Here is a 25,577-nt window from a genome sequence, read left to right as displayed (position 1 = left end):
GCACTCACAGCATGAGATGAAATATTATGTGCTGTGGCCGAGGCTACAGGAAACAGCAAAATCTCCAGTGTTAATTTAACACTCTGAGTGTAAAGTCTGTGGACTCATATAAACTCTGAAGCAGTGTTAAAAGTAAAACACTGAAGCAGAGTTGAAGTTAATGAGATAATTAAGAAGTTAAATGAGTCATGATTGACCATTATTGAAGACACCTGATGTTAACAAGCAGAATCAACAAACCAGAAAATCACAATTTGTGTGTCACCATTATAGTGGTCAGTGTTTGCTTTAGTTGGGATCTTGAACCTTCAGTTATTTACTTAAGATTTTGTGTGGCTGTGATAACTGAGTTAAAACATACAGAAGGACCAGAGTAGAGGCAATCATGTGGTGTTGATTGTGGTTTGAACTATTATCATGGAGTGACCTGAAAGTCTGAGTTTGGGTTTCTTTATAGGGTATATAAATTAGGTGAAAGAAAAAGAGATCCTGATTTTTTTTTGCGATAAGACAAATTTGTTTTTAAAATTTAGTTCTACATAAAGAAAAAAATCTATAATCTAAACACACAGACATCAAGAATCAGCGTGAGCATTACAACAATGGTGACCATCAAAAAAGCATGTTGTAGCCAATAAAAACTCATCCATGGCTCCCATCATGCATTGCGGCATGAATAAATTATGAGCTGAAACTGTCTTTTTAACTATTTATTCTAACTATATTTTACTTTTGCTGTTTTTATGTGAATTTTTAGTATCTAGTTTTGTGATGTTCAGAGTAGATCTGTTTATAACCGTTGTTGAGATTCATACGCTGATTCTTGTTATCTTTGTGCACCTAGAATAAAAAAAACTCTTTAATAAAAAAAATTAAAAAAACTCAGAATCGTTCGCAAGAGATGCCTACAAAATTTATAGAAGAGCTGTTACGATCAATAATTGAAATATTGCTTAGAGAAGAAACTGCAAATGAGTTCAGTGATTAAAAAGCCAGTAAGATGAAAATTCTAAGCTTCCTATCACTGTTTATAAGTCCTGTACAATAGGTTTAAATCCATCCCAGGTTAAAAAACATTGTAATTTTGTCAAAATATCATTTTAAAATTACCTCAATTCTAAGAGATCCCTAAAAGGTTCGTGCAAAGCTGTACAAAAGATTCAGTTTCCTTAAACCCCATCTTTCGGTAGCATACTGTGTTCTGATTGGACATAGTCAGTTTTGATTGGTTGTTCCACACACAACTTCAAGGTAAACAATGCGTTAGCATCTTTTTGGGGTGAATTATGTCTTATTCCTCTCACCGCGAAGCAAACAGTAAAATAAAAAACTTGAACAGTCTGGCTGCTTTTTCTTCTGTGTGTGTGTATTCAAGCCGGGCTTCAGTTTGAATCTGAATAGCGTTCAGCGCGGGGGCGTGGTCACATTAGATATAATGAAGGGAGACGTGAAAAACAGACATCGCGTTGTTTTCATATGGATTACTTTATCACAGAATATCTGTTAGCAGCACTTGTTTAGTTTTAAAGAAGACATGTCAAGCTTTCTATAGATATCTCTCTCATGTCTCTTCTTTGAGTATTCACAGAGTTACAGTTCATTTTAATGACGTATTTGTACATGACGATCAGCGCAGACAAAGTCTGCAAACAGCACACATACTGATACGCTAACTTCATAATCATACTTCGCGTTGTGATTCGGAGATGCTCGTTGTTCTAAATAAAGTTGGTAATGAACCATCTTTTATGGCCAAACGCTTTGAAAATCCCGCTGTACTCACCGAGATTAGAAAAGCAGTCATCAGTGAATTGTTGTGAACACAACAAAAGGGATTTGTTGTACTGCTCTGGTATTGTGGTAAAAATGAGTTTTAGCCATTGGTTCTTCTGATCTTCATTCGTTGGCAGTGAAAATAAAACCAAACTTGCCTTTACAATTAAAAACACACTGTTTCCTCGACATGATGCTCTCACACCAACCAGAGCGTCTGTGTGAGGGTGGGGCAGGTCAGAGTTCCGTTTCTCCCAAGACGGTAGGCGGAGATTATTATGCAAAGTGTTCTAGTGACGTACATAGAGATGGGCAAAAATCTATAATGAGATTTGAAATCTATAACGACTCGTTTCAGCGATTCAGAGTCGACTCCTTCCTTTAGAAGCCAATAACTTTATAAATCGTGTACTTTTTGGTTTAATTACTTTGCACATTGTTTACACTGATGGACAGCTACACCATACACTGTAATACAGGTAATTTTGGATTTCCCATCTGTGTGGCTCTTTAAAGTCAAGCAATGATTATTAAAACATAATCATCACCACCAGATGATTTTTGATCTTGGCTTGCCAAACTAATTTTAAAATTAAAAAGTAACAAACCAAGATACCAACTAAAGCAAACACTGACCACTATAATGGTGACACACAAATTGTGAATTTCTGGTTGGGTGATTCTGCTTGTTAACATCAGGTGTCTTCAATAATTCTCAATCATAACTCAATTTATGTCCCTGATTCAGAGAACTTTGGTGAGTCTAAACAATCTCTTTTCCATAGACAAAATGATATGTTGTCTGGAGCAAAACAAACAGATGAACTACAAGTACTTCATGAAAACTTAAAGACAAAAGGAGCCATCAACCATGCTGCACAGAAACAGAAACAGTTTAAATTATTTCAGACTGTGAATCATGCCAGAGTGATCAGGGACTCAAAACTCAAACCAAAGGGTATTTTAGGGGGGCACCTGAATATCTGAAGTATTATATCAAAGAGGGACCAAATTGAACACCTGCTTATGAACTCAAACCTGGACTTCTTAGCGTTAAGTGAAACTTGGTTGTCTACCAGTATACCATCATGCATGATTGATATTCCTGGTTATAGTTGTTATAGAAAGGATAGACCATCACGAAGAGGAGGGGGAGTAATGATTTATATTAAGGATATTTTTAAATGTGCTGAGGTACAACTAGATATTGCTGGATTAGAATGTTTGGCGTTAAATGTTATATTGTCCCCAAAAATTAATTTTAATCTTGTGATCTTGTATAATCCACTTTCATATGACATGTCTTTTTATAATAATTTAGAGGAAATGTTGAAGTTTTTAAATGGGCGTATTGAAACTGTTATATTTGGAGATTTTAACATAAATTGGTCAGACAAACATAGTAAGCAAAAACTGAAATAAATTATAGCAAAACACAAATTTAACCAGTTAATAAAAGGACCAACAAGAATAACAAAAACAAGTAAAACTCTTATTGATTTGTATTTACAAATAAACCTGAACAGGTAATAAAAACATATAATCTTTTGACAGGTTTGTCTGACCATAACATGATCCTGGTGGTTAGGAAATTAACAAAGAAACGTTTGCAGAATAATTTTCATCAAATCTTTAAATCAGGAAAAGTAGGTATTCCTCAGAGCAAAATGTTAAAATTTGAAAATGATATGAAAAACATAAATTGGGATGATGTATTTACATTACAAATTGGTGAATTGGACAAAAACAGTGAAACTGTGATGAGAACTACTGAAAAAACTATTCAAAAATACACACAACCGCTAAAATGTAGACAAAATGTATCTCTACCATGGTTAAATTCAGATATCTATCAACTAATGAAAAAGAGAGATATAGCTTTGAAAAAGTCATTGCTTACAAAAACGCAGACAGATATTATACATTTTAAATCATTAAGAAATAAAGTAATTAGTGATATGAGGAAGGCAAAAACTGCATATTTTGAGCAATTGGTTACAAAATCAGGAGGAAATAGCTCATCTCTTTGGAAGTGTATAAATAAACTTTCTAAAAAAGAGGGTACACAAAGAAAACCTTTAGTGGAGCTGAACATAAATGGTAGATTAAGTACTGATAGCACTGAAATTGCCAATGAATTTAATAGATATTTTACTCAGTCTGTGGAAGAGCTTGCTATGTGTTTTAAAACTATACAACTACCTCAAAATGTAATAAATGGCACACCCTCATCCTTTCATATTTCTGAGGTTGATGATCATAAGATACTTCAAATTATTAATCAACTGAATAACTCAAGGGCTAAAGATATTTGGAATGGATACTGCATTTGTAAAAACATATAGTGCTTGTCTGATAAAGCCCTTGGTAAATCTGATAAATTTATGAATTAGAGAAAATAAATTCCCTTCAAATTGGAAAACTAGTATTGTAACTCCAGTTTTCAAAGCAGGATCAGCTGATGAGGTTCAGAATTATAGACAAATTTATATTCTTCCTGCAATTTCAAAAATTCTGGAAAAATTGGTAGCTGAACAACTTATCAATTATTTAGAAAAACATGATTTACTTTATTCTAAACAGTTTGGTTTTAGGCATAAGTATTCAACAGAAATGGCAAACTGCTATCTCACAGAATTTATTAAGGAATCCTTAGATAAAGGTAATGTAGTAGGTGCAGTGTTTTTAGATCTCAAAAAGGCATTTGATACTGTGAATCATGAAATTCTCCTACACAAATTAAATTTATTTAACTTCACTCAGCAGGCAATGAATTGGTTTAGATCATATTTAGAATCCAGAGATCAGTGTGTTAAAATTAATAATTCAAGATCAGCTTTACGAAATAATAATATGGGTCTCCCTCAAGGGTCAGTTTTGGGCCCATTGTTGTTTTCCTTATATGTTAATGATTTTCCAAACTGTTGTAAGCATACAAAATGTCAGTTATATGCAGATGACACAGTCATTTATGTATCTGCAAAGACTCCAAGTTTAGCCGCAGAAATATTAACAAATGAAATGATTGGTGTGTCACAGTGGTTACAGAACAGTTGTTTGACCCTGAATTGTACAAAAACTGTCTCAATGTGTTTTTCAATCAGAAAGAAGGAAATGAGTGATTGTTTAATTAAGATCAATCAAAAAGGAAATTGAAACAGTTAATAATTTTACATATTTAGGTGTTATTTTAGACTCTCATTTGAAATTTGATATGCATGTTAAGAAGCTATGTAGAACAATCAAAACAAATCTGAATTGTTTTTACATGATTAGACCATATATATCCTTGAAAGCAGCCAAGTTATACATGCATGCAATGATTTTTTCACACTTATCTTACTGTGTGACTGTCTGGAGTCAGGTTTCTCAACTGACTATTAAACCTGTTAGATCCCTATATATACAAACACTAAAAGTTTTGGATAAGAAACCAACCAGATGGCATCACTGTAGCATTTTACAAAAATATAGTTTGCTTAGTTTTGAAAATTTTATAAATTCATCTGTTATTAAAATGTTTTTTAAATGTTTAAACAATCTTGCGCCAAAAGTTATATGCAAATTAATATCAAAACAGAGTAGTAGGGTATCGCTACAAGAGGTGCAACTACACAGAACTGTATAGCAACACAGAGAAAAACTAAATTTGCACAATCTACATTTACAGTTCAAGGTACATTGTTATGGAACAGCTTGTCAGCTGAATTGAAAATGCAAGCACAGTTGAATATTTTTCAAACAAAACTGAAAAAGTGGTTCAAACAAAAGCAGATATGTGAACATTGGTGGTTGTACATAGACTTAGTTGTTTATTTTATTTTATTGCATTTTTTTTATTTATTTATTTTTTTTTTTTTTTGCCTAACCAGGTACTGAGGCTGCAAACTAGCCATTGGCTAGAAGCCTATATGTAGAGCATCGGCTGCATGAAACTGTAGCAATGTTATAGTGCATTGTCCCTGTTAAATAAACTGATAAATAAATAAATTAACTTCTTAATTATCTCATTAACTTCAACTCTGCTTCAGTGTTACTTTTAACACTGCTTCAGAGTTTATATGAGACCAGCCTCAGAGTGTTAAATTAACACTGAGGATTTTGCTGTGGACCCCTGCATTCTCACTTGATGTTGTCGAATCGGCTGGAGTCTGGCTTCAGGACGGTGGAGTGACGCAGCATCCGGTGGATGGTGACGACCAGCACTGCTAGGTTCAGCTGAACACAAGAGGTCAAAGGTCAGACAGCTCTCAAGAGAGCGGAAAAACACTCATTCCAGCAAGTTTTTTATCCCCTCACAAAGATATTTTGCATTCTTAGTCATTTTAGTCAAATCATTCTTGCTGGGAATCGAGGGTCTAGTGAAGCACACTGCATTGTGAGATACGCAATATTATTCAGAATGTGTTCTGCTTGTACATATATAGCAGTTCATCTGCATAAACTTGTAAATAAATAAATAAATATATATATATATATTTATATGGTATACAGTTTTAATGGTTTAGAAAAAATATATTAATAAGAAAATTAATACATTTTAAAAACAATATTAAAATGTAAATATTTTTGTGTGGACACATGTATTAATAAGGATTGTTGGATTTGTTAGGCTGGTCAGATAATTGGTCAAGATATTCTCCATACTGGAAAGGAAAATGAATGCTTACAACATAAGCAAAAAATATTTTTTTTGATTGAAAATAAATACACACCCACACACACACCCAGCTAGAATTTTTGTGTTCTAAAAATGTTCTTAAGAACATTCCCATGGATTTTCTAACAATGTTTATAGCAGGTAGTTTTATTTTTGTTCCCGGAACATTCTATCAAAAGATAGGATAACGTTCTCTAAAAACATTCTAAATTTGTTTATTAATAACATTATTAGAACATTATCCTCTAACATTCTAATTAAGATTTAAGCATATGTTTAGATGTTGATATCTGTTTAAAGTAATAGTTTGGTCTGATGTCACCATAATGGTGATAAGTGTTGGGTTTATCACCTCTTCCTCTTTTTACCTCCTCTTCCTCTTGCTCTTCCTCTTCCTCTTGCTCTCCCTGTAAAATTCTTGAAATGGCTAAACTGAGGGCTTTTTGTAGCTGGCTGATTGATGTTCAGTTTTGCAAGTAAGTGCCTTCAGTTGTGTATTTGAGTGGTAGCAATCACCCGATGTGTTTTGTATTTTGGATACATGTGTTTTCCAAATGGCACTCTGAGATTTCATTTTTGAACGAAGTGTCTTATGTATGAAATAGAGTGTAGTATGCAGGACCAAGTGTGTTGCATAAAGGAGTAAGTGTGTTGCAGAACTGCAACTAGAGTGTAAAGCAGCGCTTTTGTTTAAGGTATGGATACATGTGTTTGAGGTATGGTAACAAAAGCTTCAACTTGTGTTACTTTAGTCTAAGCATGGGTCTATAGTGTTCAAGCAAGGGGCAAAAACTGTAATATCCTAATGATTTTTGGCATAAAAGAAAAATCTATAATTTTGACCCATATCTCCATGCAACTTAAGATTAGTTTTGTGCTGCAGGGTCACATTTATAAGCTCCGTCTACATACAAAGGTGTGAATATGTCAAATATGTTTTTTAACATTTTATAAATTAATAAGTAAATTTATCTTACCAGAATAATGAGGGAGGCAGGGCCAATAAACGTCCAGATGAAGTAGTTATCCACCCTTAACCAGCAACTACCAAAAACAAGAGTGAAATGACACACACACAAACACACCGATCCCACCGATGAGTTCTGCGGATGGAAACACACTCACGCTTTGGGTCCTCCGTAGCTCCTGTAGTCGATGGCCGTGGATATGGCCACCACCAGTGTGGGGAAGCCGTATGCGGAGAGGTAGTAGTACTTACGACGAGACGTCTCGCTTTCAAACACCTCCACCATTAGCACATACAGCTGCACCGTTTCCATGCAGAGCCAGCAGAAGACGGACAGCAGGAAGAAGTGCAGCAGACCGGCCAGAACCGGACACACCACCTACACACACACACACACACACACACACCTGATGCATGAGCACTTCACTGCTGAGGAGGTCTGGTTTACTCTGATGTGGTCAGAATTAGGTTGACAGTTTGGTCTGATAAGGTTTGGTTTAGCCTGATCAAGTCTTGTAAAGTCCGATGTGGTCTGATGTAGCCTGGTTTAGTCCGATGTGATCTGGTGTGCTCAGAATCAGGTTGACTATTTGGTCTGATTAGGTATGGCTTAGTCTGATTAGTCTTGTTTGGTCTGATGTGGTCTGATGTAGCCTAGTTTACTCTAATGTTGGGGGTCTGAATGGTCTGATGAAGTTTGGTTTAGCCTGATAAACTCTTGTTTGGTCTGATGTAGTCTGGTTTAGTCTGATAGTCTTGTTTGATCTGATGTGGCCTGGTTTAGTCTGATAAAAGTCTTGTTTGGTCTGATATTGTCTGGTTTAGTCTGATATGGTCTGATGTAGCCTAGTTTACTCTAATGTTGGGGTCTGAATGGTCTGATGAGGTTTGGTTTAGTCTGATAAACTCTTGTTTGGTCTGATGTAGTCTGGTTTAGTCTGATATGGTCTGATGTAGCCTAGTTTTCTCTTATATTGGGGTCTGAATGGTCTAATGAGGTTTGGTTTAGTCTGATAAACTCTTGTTTGGTCTGATGTAGTCTGGTTTAGTCTGATAAAGTCTTGTTTGATCTGATGTGGTCTGGTTTAGTCTGATAAAGTCTTGTTTGTTCTAATATTGTCTGGTTTAGTCTGATATGGTCTGATGTAGCCTAGTTTACTCTAATGTTGGGGTCTGAATGGTCTGATGAGGTTTGGTTTAGTCTGATAAACTCTTGTTTGGTCTGATGTAGTCTGGTTTAGTCTGATAAAGTCTTGTTTGATCTGATGTGGTCTGGTTTAGTCTGATAAAGTCTTGTTTGGTCTAATATTGTCTGGTTTAGTCTGATATGGTCTGATGTAGCCTAGTTTACTCTAATGTTGGGGTCTGAATGGTCTGATGAGGTTTGGTTTAGTCTGATAAACTCTTGTTTGGTCTGATGTAGTCTGGTTTAGTCTGATAAAGTCTTGTTTGATCTGATGTGGTCTGGTTTAGTCTGATAAAGTCTTGTTTGGTCTAATATTGTCTGGTTTAGTCTGATATGGTCTGATGTAGCCTAGTTTACTCTAATGTTGGGGTCTGAATGGTCTGATGAGGTTTGGTTTAGTCTGATAAAGTCTTGTTTGGTCTGATGTAGTCTGGTTTAGTCTGATAAAGTCTTGTTTGATCTGATGTGGTCTGGTTTAGTCTGATAAAGTCTTGTTTGGTCTAATATTGTCTGGTTTAGTCTGATATGGTCTGATGTAGCCTAGTTTACTCTTATATTGGGGTCTGAATGGTCTGTTGAGGTTTGGTTTAGTCTGATTAGTCTTGTTTGGTCTGATGTGGTCTGGTTTAGTCTGATATGGTCTGATGTAGCCTAGTTAACTCTAATGGTGGGGTCTGAATGGTCTGATGAGGCTTGGTTTAGTCTGATAAAGTCTTGTTTGGTCTGATGTAGCCAAGTTTACTCTAATGTTGGGGTCTGAATGGTCTGATGAGGCTTGGTTTAAGTAAATTCTGTCTGATATAACCTGGTTACTCTACTATGACCAGGTTTAGTTGGATACAGTCCTGTTTGGTTTGATGTGTTTTGGTCTAAACTTAAATATTTAATTTCCAAATGGTAAAATACACACTGATGCAGCAAAAATGCTAATTTGGGACGTATATCTACAAATGTGTGCAAAATTTCAGAATCCAAATTGTCAGCAGTCTTTAAGGATTATTTTTTAAATGAAACGATACTCCTAGACAAATATATAATCATAACACTACCGAATGTGTTCACTTGATTGTTTTAGGTTAGAAGACAATGGGAAGAACTAACCCCACAGCTGACACACACATGGAAAGAGCTCGGCCACTTAACAGCTGTTCAATTAAAATAATCTATTTTGCCCTGGCTGCTATGTCTGTTGTCTTTGGTTAGCCTAAAAGTAAAATAAAATGACATTCAAATGCCTTAAAGCAAAAGTCCCCTAAATTAATTGAATGGTCACTGCATGTCCTGTGAATGTCCTTTTATGACCATTTAGGGGACATCCTGGGGATCTTTATTTGTTAGCTGGGGTTTGCTCTGATGAGGTCTGGTCCTCATGAACTCACGGTATAGTGTGTCTTGTCCATGCCGATGAGGAAGAGGAGCTGTGAGATGAAGAGCGTGAGGCACAGGTTCTTGTGGATGGTGGTGCGGTCGCTCTGAAGGCCTCGCAGGCAGCAGAAGGTGGAGATGCACAGAGCCAGACACACCAGAGAGATCACCATCCCCACCCACGTGATGACGAACAGGATCAGACCCTGAACGCCGCCGGGATACTGGAACAAGATAACCACAGAGTGTGAACAACGGACACGTGCACCGTGTGAAGGGTAAACGTATGTGTGTGTGTGTTTGTGAGACTCACGGCGGGCTGCTGGTGGTTCATGAGCACGGCGAAGTTGGTGAGGTGCGAGCAGGCGCAGGTGGTGTGTGTGTTGTTGCTGTGCAGACGTCTGCAGCCCTGTGATGACCACTGACCCGTCATCGAGCGCTCCGAGTAATTCCAGAACGAACAGTTGGGATTGAAGTGATTCTCCAGCTGGCAATACACCAACACAGTCACGCCCATAAGAGTGGGATGCTTATGCAATATAAAATTTAACTTGCTTTTTTTCTAATCTACAGTACAATTTGGATTTGGTGGGAATGTTTTTGGTAGGGAGGTGTTCTGCTAACCAAGGCTGCATTTCTTTGAATACAAATATAGAAAAAAATTCTGAAATATTATTACAATTTAAAATAGATGTTTTCTATGTGAATATATCTTAAACTATTATTTATTTCTGTGATGCTCTGCTGTATTTTCAGCATCATTACTCATAGTCTTCAGTGTCACATGATCTTCAGAAATCATTCTGATATGCTGATTTTTGATTGCCTTCAATGTTAAAAACAGTTGTGTTGCCCGATATTTTTTGTGGAAACAGTGATGCATTTTATTTTTCAGGATTCATAAACTTTCATAACATTATAATTGTCTTTACTGACACTTTTGAGCGACTTAATTTATCCTTGACGAATAAAAGTATTAATTTCTTAAAACAAACATTAAACTGTAGTGTATTTCTGGTACCTACACATTTCTGGTTCTTCATTTTATATGTAACTTTATTGGCATTGGCCAACATAGTGTTTATATAATAATCCACTTTATGATATTATAATCAGATATTGTTATATTCATATTTGTGCGTAAGTGTGTGTGTGTGTGTGTGTTTGTATATGTGTGTGTGTGTGTGGGTGTGTTGCAGTGGTTGCAGTGTGTGTGTGTGTGTGTGTGTGTGTGAGTGTGTTGAAGTGGTTGCAGTGTGTGTGTGTGTGTGTGTGTGTTTTGCAGTGTGTGTTGCAGTGTGTGTGTGTGTGTGTGTGTGTGTTGCAGTGGATGCAGTGTGTGTGTGTGTGTGTGTGTGTGTGAGCGTGTTGAAGTGGTTGCAGTGTGTGTGTGTGTGTGTTGCAGTGTGTGTTGCAGTGTGTGTGTGTGTGTGTGTGTTGCAGTGGTTGCAGTGTGTGTGTGTGTGTGAGTGTGTTGAAGTGGTTGCAGTGTGTGTGTGTGTGTGTTGCAGTGTGTGTTGCAGTGTGTGTGTGTGTGTGTGTGTTGCAGTGGTTGCAGTGTGTGTTTGCACCTGCAGGTGTCTCAGTGTGAACTCGACGGGTTTGGTCAGGAACACGCGGCTGGACTCTTTGTTCATGGAGGCAGAGATGATGTGTGAGTTGACGGCCAGACCGTGTCCTCCTGACTTCTGCTCTCCATCCGTCTTCAGCGTGGCGTTTTGAGTGGAAAGGAACGAGCCCAGGTTCTTATAGAGCGTGAACACCACCTTCACCTGACCTGATGCACACACACACACACACACACACGGTCACGTGTCAGATCTACACGACCCATCCCACACAGCTCTCAAAATAACCCGCATCATCACGCACGTCACCACGGCAACCGCCACAGGAGCCGGTGACCATGGTGGCTGTTGCCATGGCAACACTGAGAGAATAGGTCTAGATGCATGTTGTGAGTGTGAGCGTCTGAGACAGACAGACAGACGGAGAGAGAGAGAGAGAGAGAGAGAGAGAGAGAGAGAGAGAGAGAGGTTTTACAAAACTTTATTTAAAACAACACTAAATCTTCAACAATTCACATTATATAGAAGAAATAATTTTTTTACAAAAATTACATTTGCAAAACCAGATGTCCATCAGAAACAACACACAAAACCTCATTAACACACCACAGATCACTGAAACCCGTCTCATTGTTTACAAGACTATAATATACAAATTCTATCTTTAGTCTGCCAGCTACTAATTTCTTAAACATCACTTCAACATTAGTACTATTTAACTGTAAACCTCGATTTTTCCTGGTTTTCCATATTGTCAATTTCGCAGTTCCTATTAAATAATTTAACAGACACATCTTCCTTCTTTTTGAAAAATTATATTTCACACCCCCTATAAAAACTTCCTCTGAGAAATCTTCACCCAAAGCTTGAAACAGTCTACTAAGAACATCAAAAAGACCTTCCAATCTTTTACATTTTAAAAACAAATGTTCTAAATTATCTTCCTCCCCACAGAACCTACATCCCACCCCTACTACTGGGTTCAGGTGTGCCACATGTTTGTCCGTAGCTATTGCACCATGAATTATTCTCCATTGAAGATCCGCTGTTCTTTTCTCGATTGGAGGTTTATACAGAGTTCTCCATCTATCTCTTACAAGAAAGTCTGCCTTCAACAAAACTGGCCACCTTGAGATCTTTTGTCCTCTGAGTAAAACTTTTACTGCAGTGTTATATATGGCTTTCTTTGATGTTGTTTTAAACAAATCCAGCTGTGGAGTTTTAAAAGACAAAATTGAACCTGTGGATTCATCTTCTTGTCTTTCACCGACGACAGCAGCAACTCTTATTTTTGGAAAGTCCGGTTCATTACTTGGGTCTGACAGAAATCCTTGTCCAATGCTTTTCCTATAACCACTTGGTAATGCATTGACAATTTCTTCCACCAGCTTTTCCGTCAAGCGTGAGGACTTTAATCCTGTCAATTCTTTCAAGGTTTCCACAGATTCCCATCGGTCATTATTTAAAAGTTGCCCCAACTTCACAATGCCATGTCTTTGTAAACATGCACGCACGCTTACAGCTGACAAAAGTCTTGTCTGAATCATTGGGTTGAAAAACAAGCATTCCTCTCGTATCCAACTCCCAGATTCATCAACATCTCTTTCCACTTTAAAAAACAGTTCTCCAAGAGTGCAACATTGACCGGTAAAAAGGTGTAATTTCGGACAGATTCACTTTATGCAGTTCCATTAAAAACAGATGTCTATCTAATTTAAGACCACCTGCTTTTTGTAGAATCATTTTTGCAGTCTCAGTCCAAGCTAAATCCTTACAATACAGAAACCTCTGTGCTGCTTGTATTCTAAAAGCAGAGATCTTGCTCCGCACATCCACCAGACCTTGACCTCCCTCGTACACTGGAAGGTAGAGAGCTGCCGCTCGAATCCAATGCTCTCCACTCCAAAAAAAATCCACAAATGTCCTCTGTATTTTGCAAATCAATTCTTCAGGTGGTTCCATTACAATGAGTCTATGCCATAAAGTTGAGGCAGCCAGATTGTTCACAACTAGAACTCTTCCTCTGTATGACATCAATGGTAATAGCGATTTCCATTTAAACAATCGGGCAGACACCTTTTCCAGCATTCCCTCCCAATTTCTATTCTGAAATTGCTTATTTCCAAAAAAACACCCTAGCATTTTCAGCCCATCCCTTTCCCACAACAATCCACCCGGTAGTTTTGGAGGTCCTTGCCCACCCTTCCACTGACCAATAATAAGTCCCTCACTTTTTCCCCAATTTACCCTAGCTGAAGATGCCTTTCCATAATTTCTCATTGTTTCAGTTAAAATATTAACATCATTTTGATTTGAAATAAAAACAGTTACATCATCAGCATAAGCTGATATGGAGATTCCACGCATGACATTAATTCCACTGAGATCTCTTCTTAGCCTGCACAGCAAAGGCTCAATAACAAGGCTATATAATTGTCCAGACAGTGGACAGCCTTGCCTGATCCCTTTTAACACAGGTATTGGTGCACTCAATCCTCCACCAGCTTTCACAATCACAAACACTTCAGAATATAACAGTTGAATATAAGATATAAAATTCCTTCCAAACCCAAAATTTTTCAAAACCTCATAAAGATATGTGTGATTAACTCTATCGAAAGCCTTCTCTTGGTCTAACGACAGAACACCCAGGTCAACATTATTGAATTGATTAAGATCAATGACATCTCTTAACAAAAAAAGATTGTCCATAATTGACCTATTAGGAATACAGTATGTTTGATCCCTGTGAACTAATACTTCCAAAACATGTTTCAACCTATTTGCTAAACATTTTGAAATTATTTTATAGTCCAAGTGTCAGAGGTTATGACCCCGTCAGGCCGCCGAAGATGATACATTTGCTTTTGCTGCACACTTTTCTTTTCAAGATTAAAAAAATATGAGGAAGGAGCATCCATGTCTTTAATAGAACAAATTCTTGCTCTTATTAATGCTCCTTTCACTTGTTCTTGTAATAATGAACCAAGTTCTTTCTTTTTATTCAAATGTTCATTTTTTATCCTTCCATCATCCTTATTAATCACAAGAATATTCTCCAAAGATTGTATATCCCTTTGAAGTTTTTGTACCGCTGCTTTCACCATGGAAGTAGAATGTGAACTATAATTCTGACAAAAGGTTCTTATGTTTGCTTTACCGACCTCCCACCACATAAGCACGTTTTCAAAAGAAACCTTTTTTAACTTCCAGTCATTCCAAAAGAATATAAAATTCTCACAAAATAAAGCATCTTGTAATAGTTTAGTATTAAAATGCCAAAAATAGTTTGGTTTTGAAGTTCTTTTCATATTCAAAGTAAACAATATCAAATGGTGATCTGAAAAACCAACGGGAAAAATAGAAACCTCAGCTATTTTATTATTCCATTCTTTACCTATATAAAATCTATCTAATCTAGCTCCGCTAACCCTATTATTAGATGCTTTGAGCCAAGTATACTGTTTGATTCCCGTGTTTCTTCTTCTCCAAATATCTATTAAATCAAACTTTTTAAAATTTTTAACAATACAACACTTGACTCATGATGGGGTTCTTCTCCATTTCGATCAAGAATAAAATCAATAGTGCAATTCCAGTCACCTCCAATGATTGTACAAACATCGTCATCAATTTTTTGAATAGCACTCCTCAATTGTAAAAAAGACCTCACACGCTCAGGTCCATTGTTGGATGCATAAACATTTATCAGTACAAATACAAATCCCTCATATTTGATTTTTAACAACAATATTCTTCCTTTTACAATTTCTTCAACAGCTAAAATATTAACATTCATTCCTTTAGCAAATAAAATGGCTATGCCAGCACTCATATTTGTCCCATGACTTAAAACACTCGTTCCTTCCCACCATCTACTCCATTCAGATTCATTATCTACACTTGAGTGTGTTTCCTGTAAGAAAGCTACATTAATTTTTTTAATACCAAATAACTGTCATGATTCTGCCCTCGTGTCCTTGATTTTTCCTAGTCTTGAGGCAGGATCATGACAGACCCATGTTTTGTGTACAAGCGCATGGCCTTGTCTTTGGGCCATGTGCTTGTGTTGTCTCGTTCCCTTGCCCCGCCCCCCTTGTTATCCTAGTCGTGTCGTGATTGTCCTATCTGTAACACCTGTCGTGTCTTGATTAGTTCCCCTATTTAGATCTCCTAGTGTGCTCTGTCTTGCGTCGGTTCATTGTGTGTATCTCAGCTGTGTTCATCACTTGTGATGTGTGTTCCACTATTGTGATTGTCATCCCTGAAGAAATCTTTGTAATACCGTGAGTGTTTGTTTATAGTTAGTGTTAAGTGTCTTTATCTTGTCTGCCCAGTCTTGTTTGGTTTTAGTTTTTTCCCTAGTCAGTGTTTTCCCCCTCGTGGGTTTTGTTTTCCCCTTTTTGTATTTAATAAACCCTTTGTTTGAGATTCCCTGTCTGCACTTGAGTTCCTCCCTTGCTAAACCCTGACAGAATGAACCGACCACCAAGGAACTCAGCAGACAGGAGGCAATGCTGGATGGCATCAGCCAGCCAGCGAGATTGTTTTGAGGGCTCTCGCCTTGTGGTGTTCCGGGGGACCAGGGGAGGTCGTTCCGGAGCGAGCGGGCGAGAGGAGGAGCCCCAGAGGTCCCCACCTACCCAGCTGCCAACGATCCCAGAGGGTCGTGTCCTGGCCGTGGCAACCCTGGGGGAACAGGCAGATCCCCCCCAGAGTCCTGAGGCGCCTTCCACAGCCAGCAGTCTCCCCATGAAGCGTGGGAGACGATTGTCGTGGGAGTCAGCTTCAGAGTCTTCGGCGTCCGAGGCTGCCCTGCCTGAGACCAAACTCCCCCAACCCGCCTCTGACCCAGCTGTAGCCTCTGCACCGCGCCCGAGGAGGAAGAGGAAGAAGAAGGGGCCTGCCGGTCCTGTGACCCTGTCTCCTCCCGAGCCAGCAGCGGTGAGCGCTGGCGTGCCCGTGCCAGCAGCGGAGAGAGCTGGCGTGCCCGTGCCAGCAGCGGAGAGAGCTGGCGTGCCCGTGCCAGCAGCGGAGAGAGCTGGCGTGCCCGTGCCAGCAGCGGAGAGAGCTGGCGTGCCCGTGCCAGCAGCGGTGAGCGCTGGCGTGCCCGTGCCAGCAGCGGTGAGCGCTGGCGTGCCCGTGCCAGCAGCGGAGAGAGCTGGCGTGCCCGTGCCAGCAGCGGAGAGAGCTGGCGTGCCCGAGCCAGCAGCGGTGGGCGTGCCCGAGCCAGCAGCGGTGGGCGTGCCCGAGCCAGCAGCGGTGGGCGTGCCCGAGCCAGCAGCGGTGGGCGTGCCCGAGCCGGCAAAGAAGAGAGCTGCAGTCGTGAGAGCGGAGGAGAGAGCCGCGGCCGACTCTGCAGCAAAGACTCTTGTACAGTCGGTCTCATCTCATAAGGAGCTGCCTATTGTTCTAGCTGCTAAGGCCTTTTCTGATTATTTGTCCCGTCTTGTTCGAATTTTAGAAGTCCCCGTCAGTCCTGTCTTGTCCCCTAACCCAGTAGATGTCGTCTCCCCGTGTCCCGTGAGTGTAGCCCCGTGTCCCGTGAGTGTAGCCCCGTGTCCCGTGAGTGTAGCCCCGTGTCCGTGAGTGTAGCCCCGTGTCCCGTGAGTGTAGCCCCGTGTCCCGTGAGTGTAGCCCCGTGTCCCGTGAGTGTAGCCCCGTGTCCTGTGGTCCCCCCGTGTCCAGTAGATGTTGTCGCCCCGTGTCCAGCTGATGTTGTCATGTGTCCTGTTGTCCCCCCGCGTCCCGTTGATATGGTCGCCCCTCGTCCAGTCGATGTAGCCCCTCGCCCTGTAGATGTTGCCCCGTGTCCTGTGACCCCTCCTGCCAAGTCCTCTGCCAGTTGTCCCGAGACCCCTCCCCGCCCCTCACCACTCAGACCTGCCCGTACCCCCCGTCGTCAGCCTTCGTCCTGTCCCCCTAAGATTCCTACCCCACCCACCCGCCCTGGTCTGTCCCCCACGAACTTTGTGGTCCCGCCCCCTCCCCTTCCCTGTTTGTTTTTTTTGATTTGTCACCCCAACCCTGCCGTTGTGTATTCATGTTTGCCCTTGTTGTTGTTCGTCATGTCTTGTTGGTTTGTGTCTGTGTCCCAGTCTGTCATGTCAGTCGTGTCCCGTGTTTGATGTTCCCTTGAGGAGCGTCTGGAAGCCGCTCCTTAAGGGAGGGGTTCTGTCATGATTCTGCCCTCGTGTCCTTGATTTTTCCTAGTCTTGAGGCAGGATCATGACAGACCCATGTTTTGTGTACAAGCGCATGGCCTTGTCTTTGGGCCATGTGCTTGTGTTGTCTCGTTCCCTTGCCCCGCCCCCCTTGTTATCCTAGTCGTGTCGTGATTGTCCTATCTGTAACACCTGTCGTGTCTTGATTAGTTCCCCTATTTAGATCTCCTAGTGTGCTCTGTCTTGCGTCGGTTCATTGTGTGTATCTCAGCTGTGTTCATCACTTGTGATGTGTGTTCCACTATTGTGATTGTCATCCCTGAAGAAATCTTTGTAATACCGTGAGTGTTTGTTTATAGTTAGTGTTAAGTGTCTTTATCTTGTCTGCCCAGTCTTGTTTGGTTTTAGTTTTTTCCCTAGTCAGTGTTTTCCCCCTCGTGGGTTTTGTTTTCCCCTTTTTGTATTTAATAAACCCTTTGTTTGAGATTCCCTGTCTGCACTTGAGTTCCTCCCTTGCTAAACCCTGACAATAACTCCGATACCATTGCTAATTTATTACCATCTCTACCCCCATTAATATTTAAAGAGCCAACCCTCAACAGCTCCATGGAAGAAAGAAAATATAAAGAGGATAGAAAAAGAACAAAAAAACAAAGAGAAATGTTCACCACATGTGACTTAAACATTTGATTTGTTTTGAGAAACGTTTATTTTATCCCTTCTTAGCTTTGTTAACATCTTCTTCAACCTGAATCTTTTTTGTTTGCTTAACGCATCAAAGCTAACATTTCTCTGCAACAATTTCACTGTATGTATGAATTTATTCTCATCAGGAAAAAAATCTTTAACTTCAACAGTTCTTCCAAAGGTCTCATCCAGGAAGTTATTTATATCTTGCAATTTATACACATCGTCCACACTTCCACACTGTGATCCAATGTCAGATATATCAGAGAAAGCATCATCATCTCTCATCCCCGAATCAGCATCACACATTTCACCAGAATTAGACATTTCAGAATTTTCATTAAAAACCCTTTCAACGCTAACCGTAGCTACATCATCATTCAGTACACTAGCGTCCTCCAATTCAGAAATATCATTATTTTTACCAGAATAAACCATTTCATGGACATTCTCAGTCTGACTTTCACTCACTCCATTACTGTCGATGTTCCTCTGTGATCCAGCTTGAGGCTGCACATCCTCAGAAGCTGACTTGCTGCTCTCACCAGCAGTAGAAGTACTAGGCCTAACTTCAACTTCACTAACCTGGGCCTTGTGTGGACATGCGTGCCGTTTATGCCCGATATCCCCGCACTCAAAACATTTCAAACTACCCGTGTTTGCGTAAATAAAATACGCTTTCCCTTCATGCATGACTCTGAACGAAATGTCCAGCTCTGGTTCATTTAAGAACATAAACACCTGCCGCCTGAAAGACATAACGTGTTTAAGAGCAGCGTTTTTACACCCCAGCGGGATCATCTTAATCTCACTAGCCTTTTTTCCATATCGCGACAAAGCTTTCTCAATTTCGTCATTTGGAATAAAAGGCGGCACATTGGATATCGTAACTCTCGTTGTCGGAGCAACAAGCGGTGAGATAATAAGAAAATCACCACTTACCACAATTCCGTCGCTTATCAACTGATTTACTATGTCTTCCTTCTCGACAAAAACCACCACTGCTTTATTCATCCTGGATGCTGTAGTAATGTTCTCATAACCAACTTTTTCACCGATTGCCAGCAACACGTCTTCAACAGTGACGCCCTGAGCTGGTACACACCTGATTCCATGGCGGAGCGACACCTGTGACACTGTCCTCGCAGGGACAGACGCCATCCCAGTGCCGCCTCAAAAACTCACAAACACTCACAAAACAAATCAGATGTTATTTTTAGAAAAACAACCAAACATTCATAGACTTAGAAACATAAAAAAAAAAAAATATATATGCGGGAAAAAAACCCCCAAAATCTGTCTTCCTCTCCTCGTGAACACCCTCACACGTACCCCAACCCTTCCCAGCATGCACCGAGAGAGAGAGAGAGAGAGAGAGAGAGAGAGAGAGAGAGAGAGACTGACCGTTGCGGCTGTACTGCTTGATGGTGGATGCTGACACGTGGATGGTGCTGTCACTGTCATACGAGTTCGGGAAGGACAGATCCTTCAGCTCCATCTCTGTGTTGAGCACATACACCTCCAGATCTGAAACACACACACACACACGAGTTTGCTCTTTAAAAACAAAAAGCATAAAATCTATAAAATCCCCCCTTCAAAAAATAACGTTGGTATTCATATTTGATCACAGCAATGCATTATATCTGAACTGATATTCACATAAAAAACTGCTGCTTTTAAATTGTAATAATATTTCACAGTTTTCTGTATTTTTGATTTAACAAATGCAGCCTTGATGAGCAGAAGACATGGTTCCTGAATGTCTGAGCACTGGTGTATATCCGTACCGACGTTGGGTGCTCGGTCGCTGAAGTGACCCCCGTACAGGTTGTTGGCCAGCAGAAACGCTCCTTTCTCCATGACATCCAGCAGCATGGTGGCAGTGTGTGACTGTTCTGTGACGTTCATGTCCTGCCACGACTCCAGCGCCTCCAAACGCAGCAGGTTATCCACAGTCTGCACCACCGCCTGACACACACACACACACACACACTCAGGTGAGCAGCCGGACACAGACACATGTGTCTGCACGACTGTGTGCTGCATGATTACCTGAATAAATGCTCGACAGGTCCGCTCTCTCTTCTGAAGCTAAAAGAGACCAAGAAACTGTTACTATGCTAGTTTGTGTGTGTGTGTGTGTGTGTGTGTGCTCTTGTTTTTGTGTCATATCAGGACACAACTCTGTATAATGACATGGGTATGACACAGGTATTACAAGGTGAGGGTGACTTATGAGGACATAACCCGTGGCCCCATTTTTCAAAACACTTATAAATCATACAGAATTAGGTTTTTTTTTTTGAGAGTGAAAATGCACAAAGTTTCCTGTGAGGGTTAGGGTTAGGGGTAGGGTTGGTGAAGGGCGATAGAATATACAGTTTGTACAGAATAAAAACCATTACACCTATGGGATGAACACACTTTACACAAAAACAAACATGTGTGTGTGTACACACCTTGTTGTAGTTGCGTGTGGCTGACTCCTTGTTTCCGGGTCGCAGCGCCTGCAGCTGTGAGTCTAGAATGTCTAGCAGCTGCTCCATCAGACGCACAGAGGAAGTGACATCACCAGCATAGACCCGCCCCCGTGTGTGATTGACAAGTACAGCAGCGATATGTGCTGCGTTCTCCCCACTCTTAATCTACAGAGATGAGAGAGACATCAAATATCTGTTTATCTATCTATCAATCTATCTATCTATCTATCTATCTATCTATCTATCTATCTGTCTATCTGTCTGTCTATCTGTCAGTCCCTCCACCATCAATCCATCCTTCCATTTGTCTACCAGTCTACCTGTCTATATCCAGTTTGACTGTCTCAAACCTGACCTCTGACCTTTGACTGACCTTTTGAGCGATCTGGTTGACCCAGGGCGAGGTGCAGTTGCTGAGGTCGGGGCCTCTGGGGTTCCACACCACATCATTAGCCGTACACTGATAGGACGCAATACCTGAATGACGGACCGAGAGAAGGAGAATGGAGTAATGCTGCCAAACAGAAAACAATGTCGTAGGAAAGAGGAAACCCTGATAAGAGGCATTCCTTTAGAAATATTCAAAATATCCCAAAACAAAACAGGGAGACTACTGTGAAGCTGTATAGAAACATCTGACCTTGAAACAGAAAAAACGTCAGTGGAAAGCACCGCAAACAGGAACATAACACCCAGAAAACACTCTGACCTATAAAATGCGCACTTGAAGGGTGTGGTGATTTTTTTTCTGGCAAAGTTCAGTGTTTCATTAAAGATAAAGAAACTGACAGATGCATGCACACGTGTTTTTTCAACATTAAGATTTTGAATTGGAAATATTTCAGATTTCAGAATGGTCATTATTTCATTTAGCATTTAATCGCTTTCCGCAATTCTTAAACATTTTCATGTTCTCTCTAAATTCATCTGAGGTAATAAAAACTGCATGTGCAATCATTATAATACAAATAGAAAATGGCATTTAAATTCATTTTAGAAGAAGTTTTCCTCTGCAGGAGACTGTGGCTTTAAAGCTAGCATTAGCATATGACCTTCAAGTGCCTTGATGTAATCTGTATGATCAAGCTAAAACACTGATGGTAATGACTGTTAGAAACACTGCTTGCCTCTAATAATAATGCTAAATACATTTAAAAACTATATTAAAAACTGATTTTGTATCTGCAGGCTTCGTATAAATGACTACGACAAAGATTATGAAAAACAGAAGCCATCAAACACCTCACGACTGTCCAGAGGCGAGTTCACTGCGAGTTCAGCAGCGTTCATGAATATATTACACAAAGCCATCCACTAGAGATACGATGCTAGAATAATAAAATGTCATCAACTGTGAAACAAGACTACTTAAACGCATTCCACAAAGATAAATATTTGAAAACTACAGTATTTTTAATAAACCTAATGGTTATGAACAAAAACTGCTCCAATTTGATAATATCTGAAGCTTTGTCCAGATTTCTTTATCTAAAAGTCTAACATTTAGAATCGAATCTAACGTTCCTGTAGCTCAAGTGGTAGAGCATTGCTTTAGCAAGCGCAAAGTTGGGGGTTCATATCCCCGGGAACACGTTAAGAGAAAATTGTTAGCCTGAATGCAATCTCAGTTGCTTTGAATAAAAGCGTCTGCCAAATGCATAAGTATTAATAATAATATTTACATAAATGTAAAGTCAGAGATCTCAATATGAACTCAAACATGTCTCGTCAAATTCCCTAAAGATCAAATATCTGAGCTGTTTCTCCATCTTTCTCTTGAGAAAACATTGAGATTCGGAAGAGACTTTAACCTCATCTCAAACTGTGCTTGGATGTGCCAAGGTTTGCAATCTCCTGTCAGAGATCTCAATATTAACTCAAAGACATCACAATAAATTCTTTGAAAATCAAATGATTTGAGCAGTTTCTAAATTTTTTCTCATGAGAAGAGGACTGGATTTGGAAAAGACAAAGATTTTAAAAAACTAGCCATCAAACGCCTCTCGACTGAGAATTCAGCGTGCATGAATATATTATACAAACTCATCAGCTAGAGACACTAGAATAAAAGGACATTATCAAATGTAAAATTAGACTACTTAAATGTGAAAACTACAAACACAATGCATCAACATGTTTTTCAGCTCATCATCATCACCTACATTCTGTTGTTAATGCCATTACACAGAAAAAACAATGTTGCCGCTGGTTACATGCTGCTAAAAACATTTAGAAACAAAATGATATTTTTTTTTTTACAGTTTACTCAACTCGGAATTGTATTTCCACCAGCAGCTGAAACACACCCACTGAGTTGTTTATTTTAGCTCTGACTCATCTGTACTGTGACTCGACACATGAAACCCCCTGAAACACCAGTTTACAAGCCCTTACTGACCAAGGGATCCTTTTGGGCACGGCCTCTCCACCCTTTCTCCACGATGAGTCGGGGGCCACTGGACCCCGCGAGTCACCCGGCCCTCACACATGGGTGTGCGCGGCCCCTGAGGCCTGCGGGGAGGCCTGATGGTCACCGGGACCGTGGCTGTGATGGGCCGCCCTGCTGGAGCCCTGTTTATAGCTCCCACTGGGTGGAAGGTCACGGATGGGATGGAAGTGGGGCTGAAGCCCATGGACACAGTGGTGGAGAGTGCACTCGGAGGAGTTGTGGAGAGAAGAGGCGTTGAGAGAGGATCTGACAGGACAAAGACAAACATAAAATGAGGTAAAGCAGAAAGCAAACGTGATAGGAATCCTGACACATTTTATTTACAAGTGTTCCACCCACATTTACAAGTGAATTCAGACATTTCAGAACCATTAACAGACCCAAGCATCATTAAAATCAATCTGTGTTGGTGTTTTTTAATAAAAGTATCGACTACAAATAACAACTCTGAGCAAAAGTCTCCTGCTTCTACAGATTTTTGGAAATTAGGTCTTGATTTTCGCCCACAAAATTCACTTAAGATCAAATGCTTCACAGATTTTTAAAATGTGAAAATGGTGAGATTTGGAAGATTTAGATCTCATCTCGAACTGTGCTCAGGTCTGGCAGGATTTGAAATGGAAAGTCAGAGATCTCAATATGAACACATGAACATTTCTCACAAAATTCCCTAAAGATCAAAGATTAGACCTGTTTTCTCTTGAGGAAACAATGACATTCGGAAAATTCTCAACCACCTCTCAAACTGGGCTTGGATTTTCCAAGGTTTACAATCTCAAGTCAAGAGATTTCAATGTTAACACAAACATTTCTCATAAAATTATCTAAAGACCAAATTATCTTAGGTGTTTCTCCATGTCTTTTTCTTTTGAGGAAACTATTTGATTTGTAAGAGGTCTCAACCACATCTTAAACTGTACTTACATTTGAATGTAAGAGGTTTTAATATGAACCCAAAACACATTTCTCAAAAAATCTTCTGACAATCAAAGCATCTTAGAAATCCACTAAGGAAATGAGGATGAGATCTCTACAACATCTCAAAATGTGCTCAGACTTGGCCAACTTTGCAGGCTAAAGTCAGATATCTAAAATATTTCTCATCAAATTCTCTAAAGACTACAGTTTTTCTCAGTCGCTTTGGTACATTTCTCGAATCATCCTTGAGATTTGCAAAACAGTAAGTGCATTTTTCAAAACAACTCGTACAAATAGCAAAACACCATGGATTACCTGCAAAAGCCAGTCTCTTGCTCAAAATCCTTAGTTAGTCTCTCAAAAATAAATATCTGTCAATGAACATGTCAGTGCCATCAGAATGACAAGTCCTTGTGTCATAGTTTACGAATAAGACAGTCAAATCACTTAGTCATGTTGTCAATATAACAGTGTACTCTGGCGGGATGTTCTGATGTAAACTATAGCACATTTTGGATGACAGTTCCTGTATTGAACAGTATGCCATATGCTTATGTATGCCATATATCCATTTCAAGAGTACAAATTCACACATTGCTGTATGTGGGATATTGATTGAAAGAGACTCAGTATGAACTGAAATATTTCTCATCAAAGATAAAATGATCTGAGCTGCTTCTCAACATTAATTTTTACAGCTATAAACTCAAAATTGACTTAATTTGTTTCAGGAGAAAAGACTGAGACAAAGTTGATCCTTCCAAACTCATGAGCTTTGAAAGAGAAGCAGTGACTGAACAATAAACATACTCATGCTTTAGGGCAACTAACTACTGACTCATTTGGTTTATACTTAACATGTAACTGAGATCTCCTTAAGCCTCCTGAGCAATGAAAGAGCAACCTCTGAGGTATCAAAGTGCTGACCTGTGGTGGGCTGTGGCGGGCTGAACTCCAGCGGGTACCGCAGGACGATGTAGTTGTTCCAGACATACAGCTGGTTGTCTCTGGGGTTGTAGCTGATGGAGGAGATGTGCTGGTAGGGGTTGGGGAACGGGATTCTCACCGGTTCCTCGCGGTTACGTCGCGTGTCGTAGGCGTACAGGATCAGGTCTCCGCCCACCTCACTGTCATCATCCTGGTACACGGAACGAACGGCATACAAGATGCCACACGCAACGAACGCGTCTGATGCCATGCGCTTTTCAAAGCTCGTCTGCCACGTCCCCTCAAACCGCAGGGTGTACGGGTTCACCTGAAATACCAGACAATCAGATCACAGAACATTTTGAAGGCAGCCAATCAAAACAATGCAGCAAGACATAAACATGAAGTTAATATAAAATCTATCAATGTT

General features: G+C 40.0%; 1 protein-coding gene across 1 annotated transcript in view; it reads right to left on the bottom strand.

Annotated features, from left to right (window-relative positions):
- Positions 1-25,577, bottom strand: part of LOC113082500 (adhesion G protein-coupled receptor L1) — a 31,164-nt gene that overhangs the window by 5,040 nt on the left and 547 nt on the right. The window contains exons 3-15 of the mRNA XM_026254128.1: positions 25,148-25,475; positions 23,252-23,548; positions 21,227-21,330; positions 20,833-21,018; positions 20,426-20,464; positions 20,161-20,341; positions 19,775-19,897; positions 11,523-11,728; positions 10,265-10,438; positions 9,966-10,175; positions 7,559-7,779; positions 7,411-7,477; positions 5,900-5,991 (exon numbers count right to left, since the gene is read on the bottom strand). Coding sequence (XP_026109913.1) covers positions 5,900-5,991; positions 7,411-7,477; positions 7,559-7,779; positions 9,966-10,175; positions 10,265-10,438; positions 11,523-11,728; positions 19,775-19,897; positions 20,161-20,341; positions 20,426-20,464; positions 20,833-21,018; positions 21,227-21,330; positions 23,252-23,548; positions 25,148-25,475 — 2,228 coding nt within the window. The remainder of the gene's footprint in view (positions 1-5,899; positions 5,992-7,410; positions 7,478-7,558; positions 7,780-9,965; positions 10,176-10,264; positions 10,439-11,522; positions 11,729-19,774; positions 19,898-20,160; positions 20,342-20,425; positions 20,465-20,832; positions 21,019-21,226; positions 21,331-23,251; positions 23,549-25,147; positions 25,476-25,577) is intronic.

Source organism: Carassius auratus, unplaced genomic scaffold (assembly GCF_003368295.1).
Source record: "Carassius auratus strain Wakin unplaced genomic scaffold, ASM336829v1 scaf_tig00036401, whole genome shotgun sequence".
Lineage (NCBI taxonomy): Eukaryota > Metazoa > Chordata > Actinopteri > Cypriniformes > Cyprinidae > Carassius > Carassius auratus.
The sequence above is the reverse complement of the archived record's forward strand: the minus strand, read 5'-3'. Positions and strand labels throughout refer to the sequence as shown.